At 36.7% G+C, this 17,729-nt stretch overlaps 1 protein-coding gene across 5 annotated transcripts in view; it reads left to right on the top strand.

The window, feature by feature from the left end:
- The window catches only part of HERC3 (HECT and RLD domain containing E3 ubiquitin protein ligase 3), a gene marked incomplete at both ends in the record, with an annotated part of 106,097 nt that overhangs the window by 52,277 nt on the left and 36,091 nt on the right, over positions 1 to 17,729 (top strand). For 2 of the 5 annotated variants that reach the window (XM_080697350.1, XM_080697351.1), the window contains 6 exons: positions 7,176 to 7,199; positions 7,294 to 7,383; positions 9,113 to 9,283; positions 10,928 to 11,071; positions 12,465 to 12,631; positions 17,506 to 17,572. In XM_080697350.1, the coding sequence (XP_080553476.1) occupies positions 7,176 to 7,199; positions 7,294 to 7,383; positions 9,113 to 9,283; positions 10,928 to 11,071; positions 12,465 to 12,631; positions 17,506 to 17,572 (663 nt within the window). The remainder of the gene's footprint in view (positions 1 to 7,175; positions 7,200 to 7,293; positions 7,384 to 9,112; positions 9,284 to 10,927; positions 11,072 to 12,464; positions 12,632 to 17,505; positions 17,573 to 17,729) is intronic. The other 3 variants (XM_080697353.1, XM_080697354.1, XM_080697352.1) reach the window with 2 other exon arrangements.

Genomic DNA, 17,729 nt, shown 5'->3' with positions numbered 1-17,729 from the left:
TACCATGATTATAGTCTCTGAATGGTGTTACTGAGTGAGCAGCTTTTATTTTTTTATAGTGTCTTTCTCTCAACATATGATAAATATCTTATCAGGCATTGAGTAATAGATGCATATCTTTTTGGTAATTAAGGTATTTATTATAGAAATATAGAAAATTATCTAAACTTAGTATATTATATTTTGTGTTTCTTAGGAAATTTTTTATTGTATAAAGTATAGTAAAATTAGAAATAGAAGATTTAAGTTTCTTGGTATTTGGCTTTTTGCTTAAAATGATAATGCCATTTTTGCTAAGTTTTTTTTATTTATTTAGCCACTTTACAATAAAAGTAATAAATAATAAGTGTATTTTTATGTTAAATTTTTAGCTTGGTACCAGCCAGCACAGGTCAGCATTAAAGTATGGAGCATATGCTTCAATAAAAAATAATTGGATTTGCTGGGTGTGGTGGCACATGTTTGTAATCCCAGCATTTGGGAGGCTGAGACAGGAGGATCCAGGTTTGTGGCTAGCTTCAGCTACTTAGTGAGGTCCTCTACAACTTAGTGAGACCCTGTTTCCAAATATAGAATACAAAAATAGGGTGGGGGTGTAACTCCAATGTAGAATGCCCCTGGGTTCCATCCCTAGTATAAATAAAAAAAAACTGGATTCAAGTCTCAACTAGGTCTACTGGCTGTGTCTTAGATAAGTTACTTATTTCTATAGTTCTAGCCTTCTCATTAGTTAATGAGATTTATAACACCTTTATTAAAATTAAATGGAAGAAAGCATCAAGTCTCTTTTAGCAAAGTGCTTGGCATATAATGAGTCTTCGTTAATTCTTTCACTACACAGTTCTTTGGCACCTAAGGTTTGTCATACCTGGACTGCTTACTATAGAGATAGACATGACCTCAGTAAGGTGTCTACCTTTGCTGAGTGTTTTGATCAGTGCAGGTGTTGTGGTTAAAAAGAAATTACAAAGAGATATAACACGTGTGCAGAAGGAGCATTCTAAGGTGGTTTATTTTGGCTCATTTTAAGAAGAGGTGATAATGGTTTATTTCAATTAATAACATGCGCTTGAAAACCAAATAGTCTTTGTAGGTGCCAGTAGAGGGCAGCACAGGCAAGGAATTCAGTGAAACAGATCCTACAAGATAAAGCTAGAGAAAGCTTAACATCTTGCTGTATGTGTTTAAAGAGATTCAGCACAGGGTGGCAGTGTTTGCTTCAAGTATTGTGCATATGTGAGACAGGGCAGACCTTATCTTTGGCTCTTTTTATTTTTATTACTTTTTTTGATGTGGGAGATTGAACCCAGGGGCATTCTATGTCTGATTGACACCCCCAGCTTTATTTTATTTTTTATTTTGATGAAACAGGGTCTCACTGAATTGGTGAGGCAGACCTCAAACCTATGATTCTTCTATTTCAGGCTTCCAAGTACTGGAATTACAGGCATGTGCCATTATGCCCAGAGGTTTTGGCTCTTAACGAGACAATATTTCTTTCTACCCAACCCATCCAACCAATAGAATGGTGACCCTGCACTGAATTGAACTCCTGACCTTCCCTAGTAGAGAAACAGCCTGCTTCCTAACCTGGGTTCATTGGGGGTATGGGGAGGGGTTCAATTGAGGGCCGATTGGAAGAACTAGAGAAGCTGTAGAGGGTAGGTGTTAAAAGGGGAGTAGGGAGAGCTTGTGGTGGGATTGCAGGGAGAGAATAGAGAGTTAGAAAAGGAGTGGGACTAGAGAAAGCCAACAGATATGAAGCCGCTACTGATGGCTGAAGCAACTCTATTACACCAACAAAAATATCAGTACTTAAAAATGTGTGGATGCCGGGCATGGTGGCACACGCTTGTAGTCCCAGCATTCAGGAGGCTGAGACAAGAGGATCATGGTTCAGGGACAGCCTCAGCTACTTAGTGAGGCCCTTTGAAACTCAGTGAGACTCTGTTTCAAAATAAAGAATAAAAACTAGGGCTGGGGGTGTAGCTCAGAGGTAGGATGCACACACAAAAAAATGTGCGGTATACTAGGGCTTTGTAATGCCATTGCTCTTTTTATAGTCAGTGTTATTGATACCTGGCATAGGTATCAATCGCTACCTGATGAGCACAAAAACCAATATCATGCCATTATTTTATTTTATTTTATTTTATTTGGTGGTACTGGGGATGGAACTCAGGGGCCTTCTACATCTGGGCTACACTCCCAGACCTATTTTTTATATTTTATTTGGAAACAGGGTCTCTTAAGCCAGCTGAGCTGGCTTCGAACCCATGCAATCCTCCTGTCTCAGCCTCCCAAGCGCAGAATTACAAGCATGTGCCACCATGCCCAGCATGCCACTGGTTTTTGGAAAATAAAAATAACAACATTTTATTGCACAGTCAACCAGCAAGGAGATCAGGAACTGTGAGCTCAGCATTTCTTTCCTGATAAGTTGGTATCAGGGAATTCATAGGAAGGGAAAAGCTGTTCATTGACTGGATGATGAGATTAAGATTTTTTTTGTATAGGCATTAGGTGGTCCTCATGCCTCTTCACAGATCTGTTTCTTTTCAGGGGGAATTATGTTTGTTTGACAAAGGAATTTGAACTTGTGATGTCAGATGTTATTGACTAGACAAGCTGGCTTCTTCTGTACATGACCATTCTTGAAGAGCTGGCTTCAAACCATCCTTGAGTGGATTCTGGAAAATAACTTAAGCACTTTGTTATTTAAGGAATTTATGTGTGGATATGCTCAGGCCTCAGCCAGTTTCATTATCACTTCTCCCACAATCACATTTTCCATTCAAAGAGTTCAAACCTTTGGTGTGTGTGTATGTGGTATTGGGAATTGAACCCAGGGACATTTCTACCTCTGAACTCTACCTCAGTCCTATTTTACTTTTATTTTCAAACAGGGTCTTACTGGGTTGCTAAAAAATATCACAATTTGCTGAGGCTGTCCTTGAACCTATGGTCCTCTTGTCTCAGTCTCCCAAGTACTGGGATTATAGGTGTGTGCCACCATGCCTGACTTCCTTTACCTTATTTTATATATCAACACACATTCAAGATTTTTCTTTTCACTTTGAGAATAAATAATGCTTAAACTAATCTGCTGAGAGAAAAATTAGAAAATTCTAAATATTGGTACAAGTTTTAAGCCACTTCCCAGGATGCTTGTGTCTTTTGTAGAAACCTAAAATATAAGATTATTTTGCATAGTGCTGTGTTACAGTGTGGTTTCTCTTGTAATTGTTTTTAAGCAATTTCTTTCCTTAAAGTAATTAGATTTGTAGGTATGAGACTAAGTCAAAATGGCCTAGAGCAACATCTCTAGACTGGAACTGTCTCTGTGATTATTGTTTCTCAGTTTAGAAAAATGTTCCAAGATCCCTGAAGGAATCTAGTTCTAAAGGATTAACAGGGTAGATTTTAATTAAAATTGCCTTCAAAAGATATTTATTTAAATATGCATAAATGCTACTGGAGTTCTTGGGCAAAGGCTCCATCCTTGGTAATCCCAACAGATCAGACTTGGCTACCTGTACCTAACTTGCAAATCAAAGAGATAAACAATGGTAAAGGGTAAAAAAGGAACTTGAATAATGAGTGGCCACTATGGGAAGAACAGGTTTAGAGATATAGTGACAAAAGATCTGTCTGCAAGGAACTGACAATTGTTTAGGGGGATAAGAAGGCAAGGGTTGTGGTCTTAAATGGCTGAAGGAGTTGCATATCTGACAGAGGAGATCATCTTGGTCAGACAGTGATCTAGCTGATCATTACTGTAAGCACTGGTTTGTAGGTAGTTGTGGAGAAGTCCTTACCACTTGAGGGGATGATTTGGTTCCATGAGATGATTGCCCCCACATCAAGGGCAATCTCAGTTCCTATCATGGGATAATTGTTCCCATTTAGGGGACCGATCTCATCATGGGGTGATCTATCTGTGATACTCTGCTGTTCCTAAAATTCAGTGTGACTACAGGTAATGACCGGAAACTTCTAGGTACCACTCCAGAAGTCTGGTGGCAGTTGAATGTTCTTGCAACTCTTAAAAATATATTACCCTTATCTGGGTGTCCTCAATCTTAAAGGGGGATGAGATAATAAATTAGGAAAATTTGAGATAATAACTTTATATTACACTCAAGTCTCCATGCAAAGCTGACCTGAGATCTGATCCGAAGTTTAAGGTAATAAAGGGCACAAAGTGAAGTCAGACATGTTACGGTTTTGAAGCTGATGTTATAGTTTTGGGGAAACTGTCCCCAAAGACCCCGTTTAGGGTTCCGGACACAATTTCCCTCAAAACCACAACAAAACACAAAAACAGAAAAAAAAACAAAAACAAAAACAGAAAAACCACAGGTTCTTGTCCTGAGCTAAGGATAAATACACATTAGCCTGGACTCTTGCTGAAGATTTAAAGAAGTTTATTAAAAAGATAGAAATACAGAAGATAGTTACAGCCCCATGCCAGAATGGCATGGCGGGGTGGTTCGAGTGAATGCCCCACCACCAAAGATAGAACATGTGGACCGGACTTTTTATACACGACACCCTCCATCTTGTTCACATAATTCTGACGTAGTAAAAAACCCTATAAGGTTTCTCCCCTCACCCTGTAAGATGTCTTTCACAGAGGTCAATCCCCTCCTCCCATCCTAGCTAGATTATTATGTAGATCTGTCTTTAGAAAGAGGAAGTCCTAGCTCCCCTCTCCTATGCACTTGCTCATTACTTTTAGCTAAGTCAAGCTAAATTTCAATAGCTGTTTGCTTCCTGACCAAAACCAAAACCAAGTCTTTCTTTCCCCAGGTCTGCCGCCATTTTGACACAGTTATTTTTGAAATATATCTATTAATAATCAGAGCTTTCTCAAATCTTCCTAGGCCATTCCCAGTACTGGTAGAAGACATACCAACCTTTATCCTGCTTTTGGTTATCCACTGGACACCTGCAGGCCTAAATGAAGAGTCACTGCTTTTAGCAAGTGACTAAGTTCCTTTTATAGAAACACAAGAGGAAATTTACATTCCTTCTTCCTACTGTATTTAAATAATAAAGCAAAACAAGTTTGCAAATTAAATAGAGTAAAACATTATAATGAATAAAATGCATATTAGCCTCACTGACTTTGTGATAAGCAAGCATGCCTTTGAGAGGAAACCCGCTCTCTTTGTGGATCAGGATTGCCTGCTGTCAGGCCTGGTGCCTGAGCTCCAAGGCCTGCTTGCCTGGGATGACTCAGCTCTTTCCTGCTTTCAGCTGCTGTTAAACCTCATTATTACAGCAAGCCTGGCCTTTTCTTTGGTAAATGCAGCATTTACCTGGCAAGACTGCTTTTATCTTTACCCTTGGACAATTACTATTTGAATGGTACTAACATAGTCATTAACATAAATGTAAATTGTGTGGTAACAGTATTAGGAGGAGGTCATTCAGAATGTGTTTTTATTATTTAAGAGAAAAATTTAAAAGTAAAGTCCTTGCAGATCTCTGAGAATATATCCATAGTTTTCTGTTTGAGAAATACTGCTTCATATCAACATGATCTATATTATTTTTTTGTGTGTGTTTCTATTAAGTTAATATTTGTTATGTAACCTAAGAAATTTTTAAGAGATTTTCTTTTTTTCTGATAAATGAAACTATAGTATGCCTCTTAGATATTCTTCACTGTGGTTGTATTTATTTACCATTATTCCACTTCTCAAAAGCTTATTCAACAGCTTCATTCCCACATTGATGGAATATCTTCCTGATGTAAATGCTGAGTTAGGGACAGCTTCCTCTTATATATTCTACTTAGTTTCTCCCAAGTATATATGAAGGAATTACATCGTGCTAAGAAGTAAAATATATTTTTAATCACTGCTTGAGCATCCCTAATCTGAAATTCAATTGCTCAAAACACTGAAACTTTTCAGTGACATGGTTGATCCCACAAGCGGAAAATTCTGTACCATGAAACTTTGTACGTAATTACCTCCAGGCTATATCTATGAGGTGTCTCTGAAACAGAAATAAATTTCATTTTTAAACTTGGGTCTCATCCTCCAAGATTTCTCACTGTGTATATCTAAGTGTTTCAAAATCCGAAAAAATTCAAAATGTTTTTGCTCTTAGGCATTTTAGACAAGGGTTATTCAACCACTTTATCCAACAAAATTAACCTATGAAGTCAAGGTTATATAGCTCCTGTTTTAGAATTAGATTTCTTATAAAAAGAATTGTGTTAATGATGTGAATTATTAGTGACATGGCTTTTAAAGGTCCTTTAAAACTTTTTAAATTTGTTTTCCAGCTGGGTGTGGTGGCACAGGCTTGTAATCCCAGCATTTGGAGGCAGAGACAGAAGGATCCGGGTTTGTGGACAGCCTCAGCTACTTAGTGAGGCCCTGTGCAACTCAGTGAGATCCTGTTTCAAAATAGAAAAATAAAAAATAAAGCTGGGGGTGTAGCTCGGAGGTAGAATGTGCCTGGGTTCCATCCCCAGTACTGTTAAAAAAATAAAATAAAATCGCGCGCTCTCTCCCCCCCCTTCCCTCCCCCCCATCCCATCCCCTCCCTTTTCTCCCTTTCCTCTTTTCTTCCTACCTGTACTAGGGTTTGAACCCAGGATATTCTACCTCTGAGCTGTACTCCAGCACTTTTCTTATTTTTTGTTTTTAACCAGTCTCACTAAGTTGCCAAGGTGGTCCTTGAACCTTCACTCCTCCTGTCTCAGCCTCTTGAATACTGAGATTGCAGGTGTATGCCACAATGCCTGGCTCTGTTTTTTTTTTTTTTCTATGTTCATCAAAGCATCTATTCTTTTTCATGAAAAATATAGTCAGCTATTCAAATGGTGTTAGTTCCATGGGTGAATGGTCAAAATAAGCTCTATGTTTTTTTTTTTTTTTTTTTGGTGGTACTGGGGTTCCTGGAAGCCCTCCTTCCTCCGGGCTACACTCCCAGACCTATTTTATATTTTTGAAACAGGGTCTCTTACGCCAGCACGGCTGGCCTCGAACCTGCGCGATCCTCCTGTCTCCGCCTCCCAAGCGCGGGGATTACAAGCGTGCGCCACCACGCCCGGCCAAGCTCTATGTTTTGTTATTAATATTTTGTATTGGGGAGGGGCTAACAAGTAAGGTTTTGCAATCCAAGTAAGAAACTTTTTGTTTTTCTTTACACAGAAGGCTAGACCATCTATAATACAGGTAAAATGATTTTTTTTTATATTTACTTATATATTTTCCCAAAAGTATTCTCTGTAGAATACTATAATACTGCCAATAATATGTTTTATTCTAGGATGCTGTAACACTTTGTTCCTACCCTTTTATCTTTGATGCCCAAGCCAAAACCAAAATGTTGCAGACTGATGCCGAGCTACAGATGCAGGTATCATAGATTAAATATTGTTTCCTCTTAACTTTTTTCATCCTAGATATTCTTGTAACTTTTCCTAATAGGAGAAAAGTATATTTGGGAGAAATTCACTAACTCTTAAAACTGTTATAAGTTTTTTAAGTAATTTATTTTGAATATCACACATATGTGAATACACATTTTTATAGGTCAAGGGTAGTAAATATTTTCTACAAAAGCCACATAGTAAATCTTTTAGGCTTTGTGGGCCTTATAATCTCTTTTACAATCCTTCAACTCTGTTATAGTACAGAAGCAGTAATAGTTAAGGTAAATTAACATGGAGATACACAGATAATGGAGGGGAAATCTCAACACAGCTGAAATGGAAGGGTAAGAGACAAAGAAGGCTGAGGTTGATTAAAGGAGGAGGTACATCCGAATATGTGTAAAAGTAGGAAGGTAGCATGGTTAACCTGGACACTTATTGTTGGGAGAGGGGAGGGGGGCGAGGAAGTAAGGGGAAGAGAGGGCACCAAGCACAGTCTGAATGTATGCCATTTTGAATATGAACTACATAAAAATAAAAAAATAAATAATAAACTTATGTGCATTGAAATTTGAATTTTATATAATTTTTACATGAAAAAAATTTGAACTATTTCAAAATGATAAAATATTGTTACCTCAAGAGCTATGCAAAAAATAGGTGGCAGGCTGGATTTGGTCTGTGGGGACAAGTTTGCTGCCCCTGACAGAAAGAATTAAATGGAGCTTGGTGATCTTTATTGAACAGAAAATTAAATTAGAGAAACTTATTTAATACTTTGTTCTAAAACAAAATTTATCATAAAATAACATCTTGACAAGCCCACAATGATATTTGTTAATTAGCTATTCAAATCTACCAATTCCTATTGTATACTTTAATTAATCTCTGTCTCTCTCTTCTCTCCCATCTTTGTCTTTCTGCTTTTAGTTCTGGCTCTTATCTATCTATATGTATATTTCTGTTTTTATACTAATATATCCATAATATTGACTACTTAAAGGTTTTCCAGAGAAATGGTTACTTCACACAGAATAAGAAACTTTTTAGGGAGGAGTATTGGGTAATGAGCCCAGGAGCATCTACCTCTGAGCTAATAACCCCAGCTTATTTTTCTTTTTTTTTTTAATTTTGAAACAAACAAACAAACAAACAAACAAAATCTCACTAGGTTGATAGTAATCTTACTACTTGCTGAGTTTGTCCTCAAATATGTAATTCTCCTGCCTCAGCCTCCTAAATTCTGGGATTACTAATAAGCACCACAACTCCCAGCTAAATAGAAACCTTTTAACAAGTGATTATTATCCTGCCATTGTGAAAGTCATGGATTTTACTTAATCTGCCATGTTTCTTTAAGTGCATTGGTACTTTAGTCTTAATCAGCTAGTCTAAATCTTTTTCCTGGACTTGGTTATAGATCATATGATTCATAAACTATTTCTGTTAATCTCTTTGAGTCCAGATTAAAAAGATTTGTCTGCTGTGTGAATGTAAGTAATTTTAAAATCAGTAAGTTAAGAAAGGGGAAGAAAAAAGAAAAAAAATGAAGGTGGAAATATAGCCGGTTCCCTCTGGTGCCAAGGCACAGCCTGGTCTAGGCCCATATGACCCTGAGTGCTCCTGAACACCCTTGCATGCCGAGGCACAGCTGGCTGCTCTCCCACCCACACAGGCACTCTGAGTAATTGTGCTTGGGCTTGACAATTCCAGGTGGCAGTCAACGGAGCCAACCTGCAGAACGTCTTCATGCTTCTCACTCTGGAGCCTCTGCTGGCCAGAAGCCCCTTCCTGGTCCTTCACGTTCGTAGGAACAACCTCGTTGGTGATGCCCTAAGAGAACTGAGCATTCATTCTGATATTGATTTGAAAAAGCCTCTCAAAGTGAGTTTCTTCAGTGTATTCCTCTAAACACCTTCATAGTGCTTTTATTAAACACTGAGCGCAGCAGAGAGCTTATTAAAATTGTGGAGTGCATTCATTCATCATTTTTTTATTTTACAAGAATTTAATCACTTTCTTCTGTCAAATACCAAACAGAACATTTCACTGTAACATCAGATTAAAAATCTAGTGGATTATTAGAAAGATTGTAGGGCTTTGTCTGCTCTGTCTTTCGTGTACCTTCTCAAGTCCAACACTAAATAAGCAAACAAAAACAGAAGCATCAACATCTATTGAGCTGTCATCTAGGAAGGTTTGGACATAAAAGATTTAAGAGAAAGAAGGTGAAATAGGAAAATGGAAAGGCAGTGAGCTTGTCTCTGAGGCTGTTGGCCTAATAGGCAAGCTTAGCAGCCTGAAATTGTGAAATGAAGAAATAGACTATGCATACTTATATTATTGCTTACTATATTCTTAGGGCTTGGCATGGTGCTTAGTATACAGTAGGTGTTCTGAAAATATTTAGTGAATTATTTGAAGTTGTTTAAAGTCAAATGTCTTCTGTATCTTTATTTCCAATCTTGTTATAAGCACTAGTTTCAGAAATATAATAGGCAAGAAATGGAACCGATTATTTCTGTAATATTGTTACCCTTTCTGAAATTTCTAATAAATATAATCGGTTCCATCAGTCTGCCTGGTTGTTCTCTTTTGATCTTCTGGGTTATATTTTTGATAATGCTTTTTTTTTAACCTGTTTTCAATCAATAAGTTAGATGGGACTGTTCTTGCTTTGTATCATATCTGAATTAAATCTCTTGCTGGCATCTGCATAATCAGAGTCCTAGTATCTGTCCCCACCTTTACTCTTGTCCTGCTCTAGGCATCCTTGAACATAGGCACAAATATAAGCCTTCTCAAATATTGTTTTTGGCTGTGGGCCTGAGCCATTATCTGTAAAATGGGGATGATAATGATAATCCTTATGCATAAGGCTGTTGTGAGGATTAGGTTAATTGTTTTTTAAGCACTGGCATGTGGCAAGCTAAATAGCATTTGTTGATTTGCTGTAGTTGTTCCTCTTAATGACCATTATGTGTTCAGCATGCCTGTTTATAGTCCCTCAGGAGTCCATGTTTCTGTCTGCTTAGAGTGCCTGCCTCCCTGCCACACATTTCAGTGACTTCAAGAACCCTATTGAGAGTGATTTCTTCCAAAAAGTATTTCTTTACTCAAGTTAATCATTGTTTTTCTCTGTGTGCCAGAACATTTACCTCTTATTATATTTTACTTTTTAAAAATAAAATGGGTTCTCAAATTACTTTTAGGTTTGTCTTACTCCCCTGAAATAGGTGGTAGACTTTCTATGGGCATATGGTAAACTTGTGACCTCCTTTCTATCCCTTGAACTCTTAGTAACAATTGTGTGAATCTGTAAGTGCCTTATTACATATTTATACCATTTATGCCAGTAGCAACAATCAGCAGATAACACCTTTCAGTTTTTATTGCTTCAGTGTATATTCTGTTAGGTCTTCCTTCTTTTGTCCTGATTTTAGAAAAGAATCCCCCCCCCAAAAAAAAATTATAAAAATTTACATAGACTTTACCTTGAAGTATTAATTATGTTTTCATGACTTAAAGGTAATTTTTGATGGAGAAGAAGCAGTGGATGCTGGTGGTGTTACAAAGGAGTTCTTTCTTTTGCTGTTAAAAGAACTTTTGAATCCCATCTATGGAATGTTTACCTACTATCAGGATTCAAATCTCTTGTGGTTTTCAGATACAGTAAGTTTGTAATGTCATAATTAGATGGATTGAATTAAAATTTTTGTTATCAGACCAATCTCCTGATCTGTAACTTTGCAAAAGGGAGCATATCGAGGATAGTAATTTAAAATGTCTAGGTAATGTATCTAATTTTCATTCTCTTACCTGTTGCCAAGTTCTCATAGTGCATTTTTGTCAGCCATGAACCCTACAGCCATTTCTAGTGAGATACAGGTTTTAATATTCATTATTCATAAATAGTAAAAGGAACACAGTGTGATAAAAATTGATTTTGTGTGTGGAAAATCGGACATAAATATATTTTATTTTAATAACAATTTGTGTAAAAGTATGCATTACACCCACTTTAATTTTTTAAATTCAGTAGGAGACCAAAGTTTTTTTTTTGTTGTTTTTTGTTTTTTGGTACTGGGGATGGAACCCAGATGCATTCTACCATTGAGCTACATCCCCAGCCCTATTTTTTTTTTTTTTATTCCTTATTTTGAAACAGAGTCTCACTGTGTTGCAAAGGGCCTCACTAAGTAGGAGCTGAGGCTGTCTGGAACTGCGATCCTCCTGTCTTAGCCTACCAAATGCTGGGATTACAAGTATATGCCACCACACCCAGCGAGAGCAAAGTTTTTAAAGGCATTCTGTAATGCCTGTAATTTAGTTTTTTTCCTACCAGAAGTTTCTCCTCAGATCTGTACTGTCCCAGACAGTGGGACACTCACTAGCTATGTGTGGCTATTTAAATTTAGATTTTGTTTAATTAAAGTTAAATGAACCACATGTGGTGGCACATGCCTATAAACCTAGTACTTGGGAGACTGAGACAGGAGTATTACAAGTTCAAAACTAGCCTTAGCAACTTAGCCAGGCTCTCAGCAATACTTAGTGAGACTCTGTTTCAAAATAAAATAGGGCTGGAGATGTAGCTTGAAGGTAGAGGGCACCTGGGTTCAATCCCCAGCAAAATACACACACACACACGCACGCACGCACGCACACACATGCACAAAATGATAAGGATTCATGATTCATTTGCTTTTGTATTAACTGCATTACAAATGCTCAGTAGAGATACGTAGCTAATAGTTACACTAAGGAGCAGCACAAAATAGAATGCTTTCATTACTGCTGAAAGTTCTGTGGATAGTCCTACTCTAGGCAACTGTCAGATGTTCTCAGCATCATTAGAAACCATAAATGCTTGACTTTGTCTCCATTACATGTTGGTGATAATAGAATTTTTTGTCAAGGATGTTTCTTTGCCTCAAAATGTAACTGAATATGAACATAATCTTTATTCTTTTATACTGAAAATATTTTGAGGTAAATGGTAGAGTGTTTTGAGGCCCACAAACATTGCACTTATTTTTAACACATTTGTGTCCATCCTAAAAAGTGTTTTGTAGAGCACAACTGGTTTCACTTGATTGGCATAACCTGTGGACTAGCTATCTACAACTCCACTGTGGTTGATCTCCACTTCCCATTGGCTCTCTACAAGAAGTTGTTGAATGTAAAACCTGGCTTGGAAGATTTAAAGGAGCTTTCACCCACTGAAGGAAGGTACACTGCTAGAAGATATGCAAATGGGGATGGGCAACTGATCTGATTGTCTCTGTCACAAGAAATAGAGGTTGAAAATAGCATATGTACAAGTTTGTGTTTATTGTCTCTCATAGACTGTTGTATATGCTTTTCTTAAGATGAGGCTAAACAGTGACTTTCTTGAGGCATTGCTTTTGTTACTAGAAGGACAGAGGGGGAAAAAGGAAAAGAGAGGTCATAGCAAACCAGGAATACAGAAACTCTGCTTTCCTTATCCTGCACAAAATACTGAAACCTTGAGACTTGTCATGGTCCACAAATAACAGAAGGAAGGAGTATTGAAAAGGGAGACTTTTGAAAAGTTTATATTTCATATAAATGGAATCATAATACATGGTACTCTGTGTCTGGCTTCTTTCACATAGTATTTTCAAGGTTCATCTGTGTTGCAACATGAATCTGTATTTTAAATTTAAATTGCTAAGTAATATTCCATTCTACATATATATCACATTTTATTTATCAATTGATAGGCATTTGGGTTGTTTCTACTTTGGGGATATTGGGAATAATACTGCTGTGGACATTTGTATACACATTTTTGTGTAGACATAAATTTTTATTACTTTTGGGCTATACCTAGTAGAATTGTTAGTTTATATGATAATTCTGTATTTAGTGTTTTGAGGAATTTCTAGACTGTTTTCCAAAGTAGCAAAGCCATGTTAAGTCATTCTCTTTCTGACTTAAAACTCCTTTTATTTTTTAGTTTCTCTCCATTGATTCTTGTTCAGCATAAGATCAAGTACATATGCGAATATTTTCTTTTTATAGAGAAAGGATACTGATTTTTAAGGTGGAGCACAAAGGAGGAGTAGTCTCTAAGGTAGAAATGAGACTTTTACACCTTTGGTACATTACAGGAGTCCTGAAAAATTATAAAGGATGGGGGGGGGGTACCTAAAGAGAAAGAGAAAATTTAGAAGAAATATTTTTTTTAAATGGCAGAAGAAGCCAGGGGTGGTGGCGCACACTTGTAATCCCCATACTTGGGAGGTGGAGACAGAAGGATCGCGCAGGTTCGAAGCCAGCCTTGGTGGCTTAAGAGACCCTGTTTCCAAATAAAATATTTAAAAATATAGGTCTGGGAGTGTAGCCCGGAGGTAGAAGTGTTGCATCCCCAGTACAACCAAATAAATAAATAAATAAATAAATAAATAAATAAATAAATAAATAAATAAAATGGCAGAAAAAAATCAGACTGTTATTTATTTATTTATTTATTTTGGTTACTGTACAGCAATAAAAGTGTGTGCTATTTACTTTACTTGTCTGACAGAAAATTACATGTTTTAGGTAATGATTTTGGCTGGTTTACTGGTAGATTTTAAATTTCATACAAGGGATTTTCATGCTAGGCAAGTCTTGGTAGAATTGTAATACTAGAGATCACTAAAGAAGCAAGTGTGAATGAGGTCTAGTATAATAGTATATTCTCTTGAGAGGGGCCAGGAGTGTGGTTCAGTGATACAGCTACATCATATTTGGGTATTTCAGCAACCCAGGGCCTCACATTCTTGGTTTGGCATGTACAATCCCCTGAGTTCAATTTCCAGCCCTGTAACAACAAACAAGAATGCAAGTATATTCCCTTGAGAGCTTGGATTTGATTACTGTTGACAAAAACACATTCTTCTTTTAAGAATATGTTTCTTCATTGTTGATTAGCGTTGCAAATAATAAAGTTTCTTTATCAAATAGAGCCCTCTACATTTATAAGTTATCTATTATGTGGTGTTTATATCCCAAAATACAAAAATCCTGAAAGCCATAATCCTGAATAGTGAAATACTAAAAGATTAAAATCTCTGAGGTCAGCTGGGCATGACTTCATGGTATACATGCCTATATAATTCTAGTGTTTGGGAGGTTGGACAGGAGGATTGCTGGTTTAGGATAACCTCAACAATTTAGTGAGACTTTAGCAGCCTAGCAAAACACTATTTCAAAACAAATTTTAAAAAGGGCTGAGGGTGTAGCTTGGAGATAGGATGCCCCTGGGTTCAATCCCCATTAACACACACACACACACACACACACACACACACCCCTTAGGTCTAAAATTTTGAAGATTTCAATTCTCAAAGATTAAAATACTGAATGTTGAAATACTGAAAACCTTAATTCCCATGGTGGAAATGAAGACATACAAGAGGGATAAAAGGCTGAATTCTGGAGGAGGGATTAATATGTTTTCATTTGTACACAAGACAGTTGTCCATCTTATTAGACACAATGAATGCCTAGAAACCTGGTGAACGTGTGTCTGTGAAGATTTTTCCAGAGGTTAGTGTGGGAGTCTAAGTGGATGAGGTGGGGGAGATCTGCCCTCAGGATGGGCAGGCACCATCCAGTCAGCCACAGGTGGGGAAAGGAAGGCAAATAGAACAAATACTGACAGCCTATTGGTCTGTCTGAGAAGTGGGACAGCTTTCTCTGGACAGCAAAATTACAGGCTCACTGGCCTCTGGGCACCAAGACTTATACTGGTAACCCTCAGGCTCTTTTACTTTATTTTGGCTTTTTCTCCTCCCACTATTTAAAATTGTCACCCTGATTTTTTATACTTCTTTGTGTTATATGTATTTCACCATTGCATAGTTTCAGTACAATACACATAAATTGTGTAAAGACTTTTCCAGTCCCATTTCATGGAAGTTTTGCAATTTGACTCTACAAAAATACATTATCACAATATTGACTGTTTGTGTGACCATTGTGCATATATGTAAAAACCTTGAAACTTCCTCAGTAAATAAAGAGATATCCTTTTTGTTCATCTGCATTTGAGAAAGAGAAAATCTTTCACAGTTTGGATGACTGCCTATGGGGTGGTGAATAATCACAGATTTTGATCTGTCTCCTCAAAAGACTTAGGTTGTCTGTCACCATATTTTAAATGGCTACAACTATAAAGCTGGGTGCTCAAATGATAAAGCATAGTTATATTTATTTATATATTTTGCTTTATGACATATTTTCATAAATGTTTTGTTTGCCTATAACTTATACTTGTGCAGTTGTCATTTGTATACTTATTTATGTGTGCAAAACATGTGAGTATACAAGTAAATGTATATTATTGTCATTTTTATTGTGTAAGGTGCCCTATATGGTTCCTTGTTTTTATGTTTCTCAAATCCCTTCTAAAAAGGATTAATAAATATCTTCTAGGGTTTGGTGGTGCATCTCAGTGGTAGAATGCTTGCCTGGCGTTTATGAAGCCCTGGACTTGATTTGTAGCACTTGAATGAATGAATGAATGAAGTCCCTAAAAGTGCAACTAAATATATTTATAGACTTCATTCCTTTTTTTTTTCTGGTGTTGAGAGTTGAACCCAGGGTGTCAGGCATGTAGGCAAGCACTCTACTATTGAGCCATACTCAAGCCCTTAAGTTTTTTTTGTGTGTGTGTGTATTACTGGGAATTGAATCAAGGAGCATATTACTTTGAGCTGTACACTAGCCCTTATTTATTTATTTATTTATTTAGTTAGTTTCCTTTTTTATTTTTTTTTATTTTTTATTGGTGCACTGTATTCATACATCATAGTGGGATACAAAAAAACTTTTGTAGACATACATGCACACATTGCCCAGTCAGCCCCCACCCGATCCCCACCCCATTCCCTCCCCATCCCTTCTTACCATGCTTGGCTTAGTGGTTGACATCTAGTATTATAGCAATTTATCCAAAATTAAAATTGATAACCTCACATAACAGTTTCATTTGTCTGATACCAAGCTTTTGATAACTTAAAGATAACATTTCAATATTTCTTTTTGCTTTCTTTCTTACCAGAGAATATTTTTTTCTTTTTTTTTAGGTGAAACTATCATATATTTATATATTTATTTTTCAGAAAAAAATCTATCCTAATATGGTTAGTTTTCAAACAAGGTCTTGCTAGTTTGCTGAGAGCTGAGAGTTTTGCTATGTTGCTGAAGTTGTCCTCAAACTGTCAATCCTCTTTTTTCAGCTTCCCAAGCACTGGGATACAGGCATGTGCCACTGTACCCAGCTCCCTTAAAGATTTTTAAAATCATTGTTTTAAGCATTATATTTTTGAGGATCTTTATACTTTAGGGATTTTAGAATACATATATATATATATATATATATTTCCTTCCCTGGGGGCATTCTACCTCTGAGCAACACTCTAAGCCCTATTTTTTTATTCTTCATTTTGAAACAGGGTCTCACTGAGTTGCAAAGAACCTCTCTAAAGTAGCTGAGGCTGGCTTTGCACTGCGATCCTCCTGACTCAGCCTTCTAAATGCTGGGATTATAGGCCTGTGCCACCACACCCAGCTTAGACACTAGAGATTTTGCTTTTTCAGGATTTTAGGATTATGGTCTTTGGGATTGTGTCTTTTGGTATTATGGCCCAAACCCACTATTAAGATTTCTAAATAAATGAGGTTATTTTGTTGCTTCTTTTTAAATGATGGAAAGATTAATTTACTAAAACCTGTGGGTGAAGGCATTCTGTAGAGCCATTGCACTGCCATATTCTCATATATATACTTCCTAGCAATACCAAGGTTAAGAGAACACAGTGTGTCAGATCCATTTTGAATATCTTCATGAATTCATTTAGATTTGTCAGTAGGAAAAGGAAATAATTCAAGTCTTCTGCCATAATTCTCTTCAAGATATATGCACATGTTTTTCTGTCTGATCTTAAGTTCATTCTAGAATTCTCTCAATTCATTCTAGAATTTTCTTTTACAGTTTTTTCTTGCCAATGAGCTGGATATATAACTGATTTTTAAAAACACTATTGCAGTGTCTGATTTGCTTCTTTTTTCTTTTGTCATTTTATGATTAGGAGTCTCCAAGAGCTTTTAGATTACCCTGGTGAAGATATCGAGGAGACTTTCTGCCTCAATTTCACAGTAAGATTTTCCATATTTATGATTTTGGTTTTCTCTTTCATCATGCTTACAAGTCATCTTTTAACATTAGTTCCTTCCCAGATCAAATAACAGCATCAGAGATTTCTCTGAATTAAATAATTTTACTCATAGTACTATGTTTTAAAAGTTCAGTATT

The sequence above is a fragment of the Muscardinus avellanarius genome (genome assembly GCF_963383645.1).
Source record: "Muscardinus avellanarius genome assembly, chromosome: 6".
NCBI lineage: Eukaryota > Metazoa > Chordata > Mammalia > Rodentia > Gliridae > Muscardinus > Muscardinus avellanarius.
Note: the sequence above shows the minus strand (reverse complement) of the source record. Positions and strands in the feature narration are given on the sequence as shown.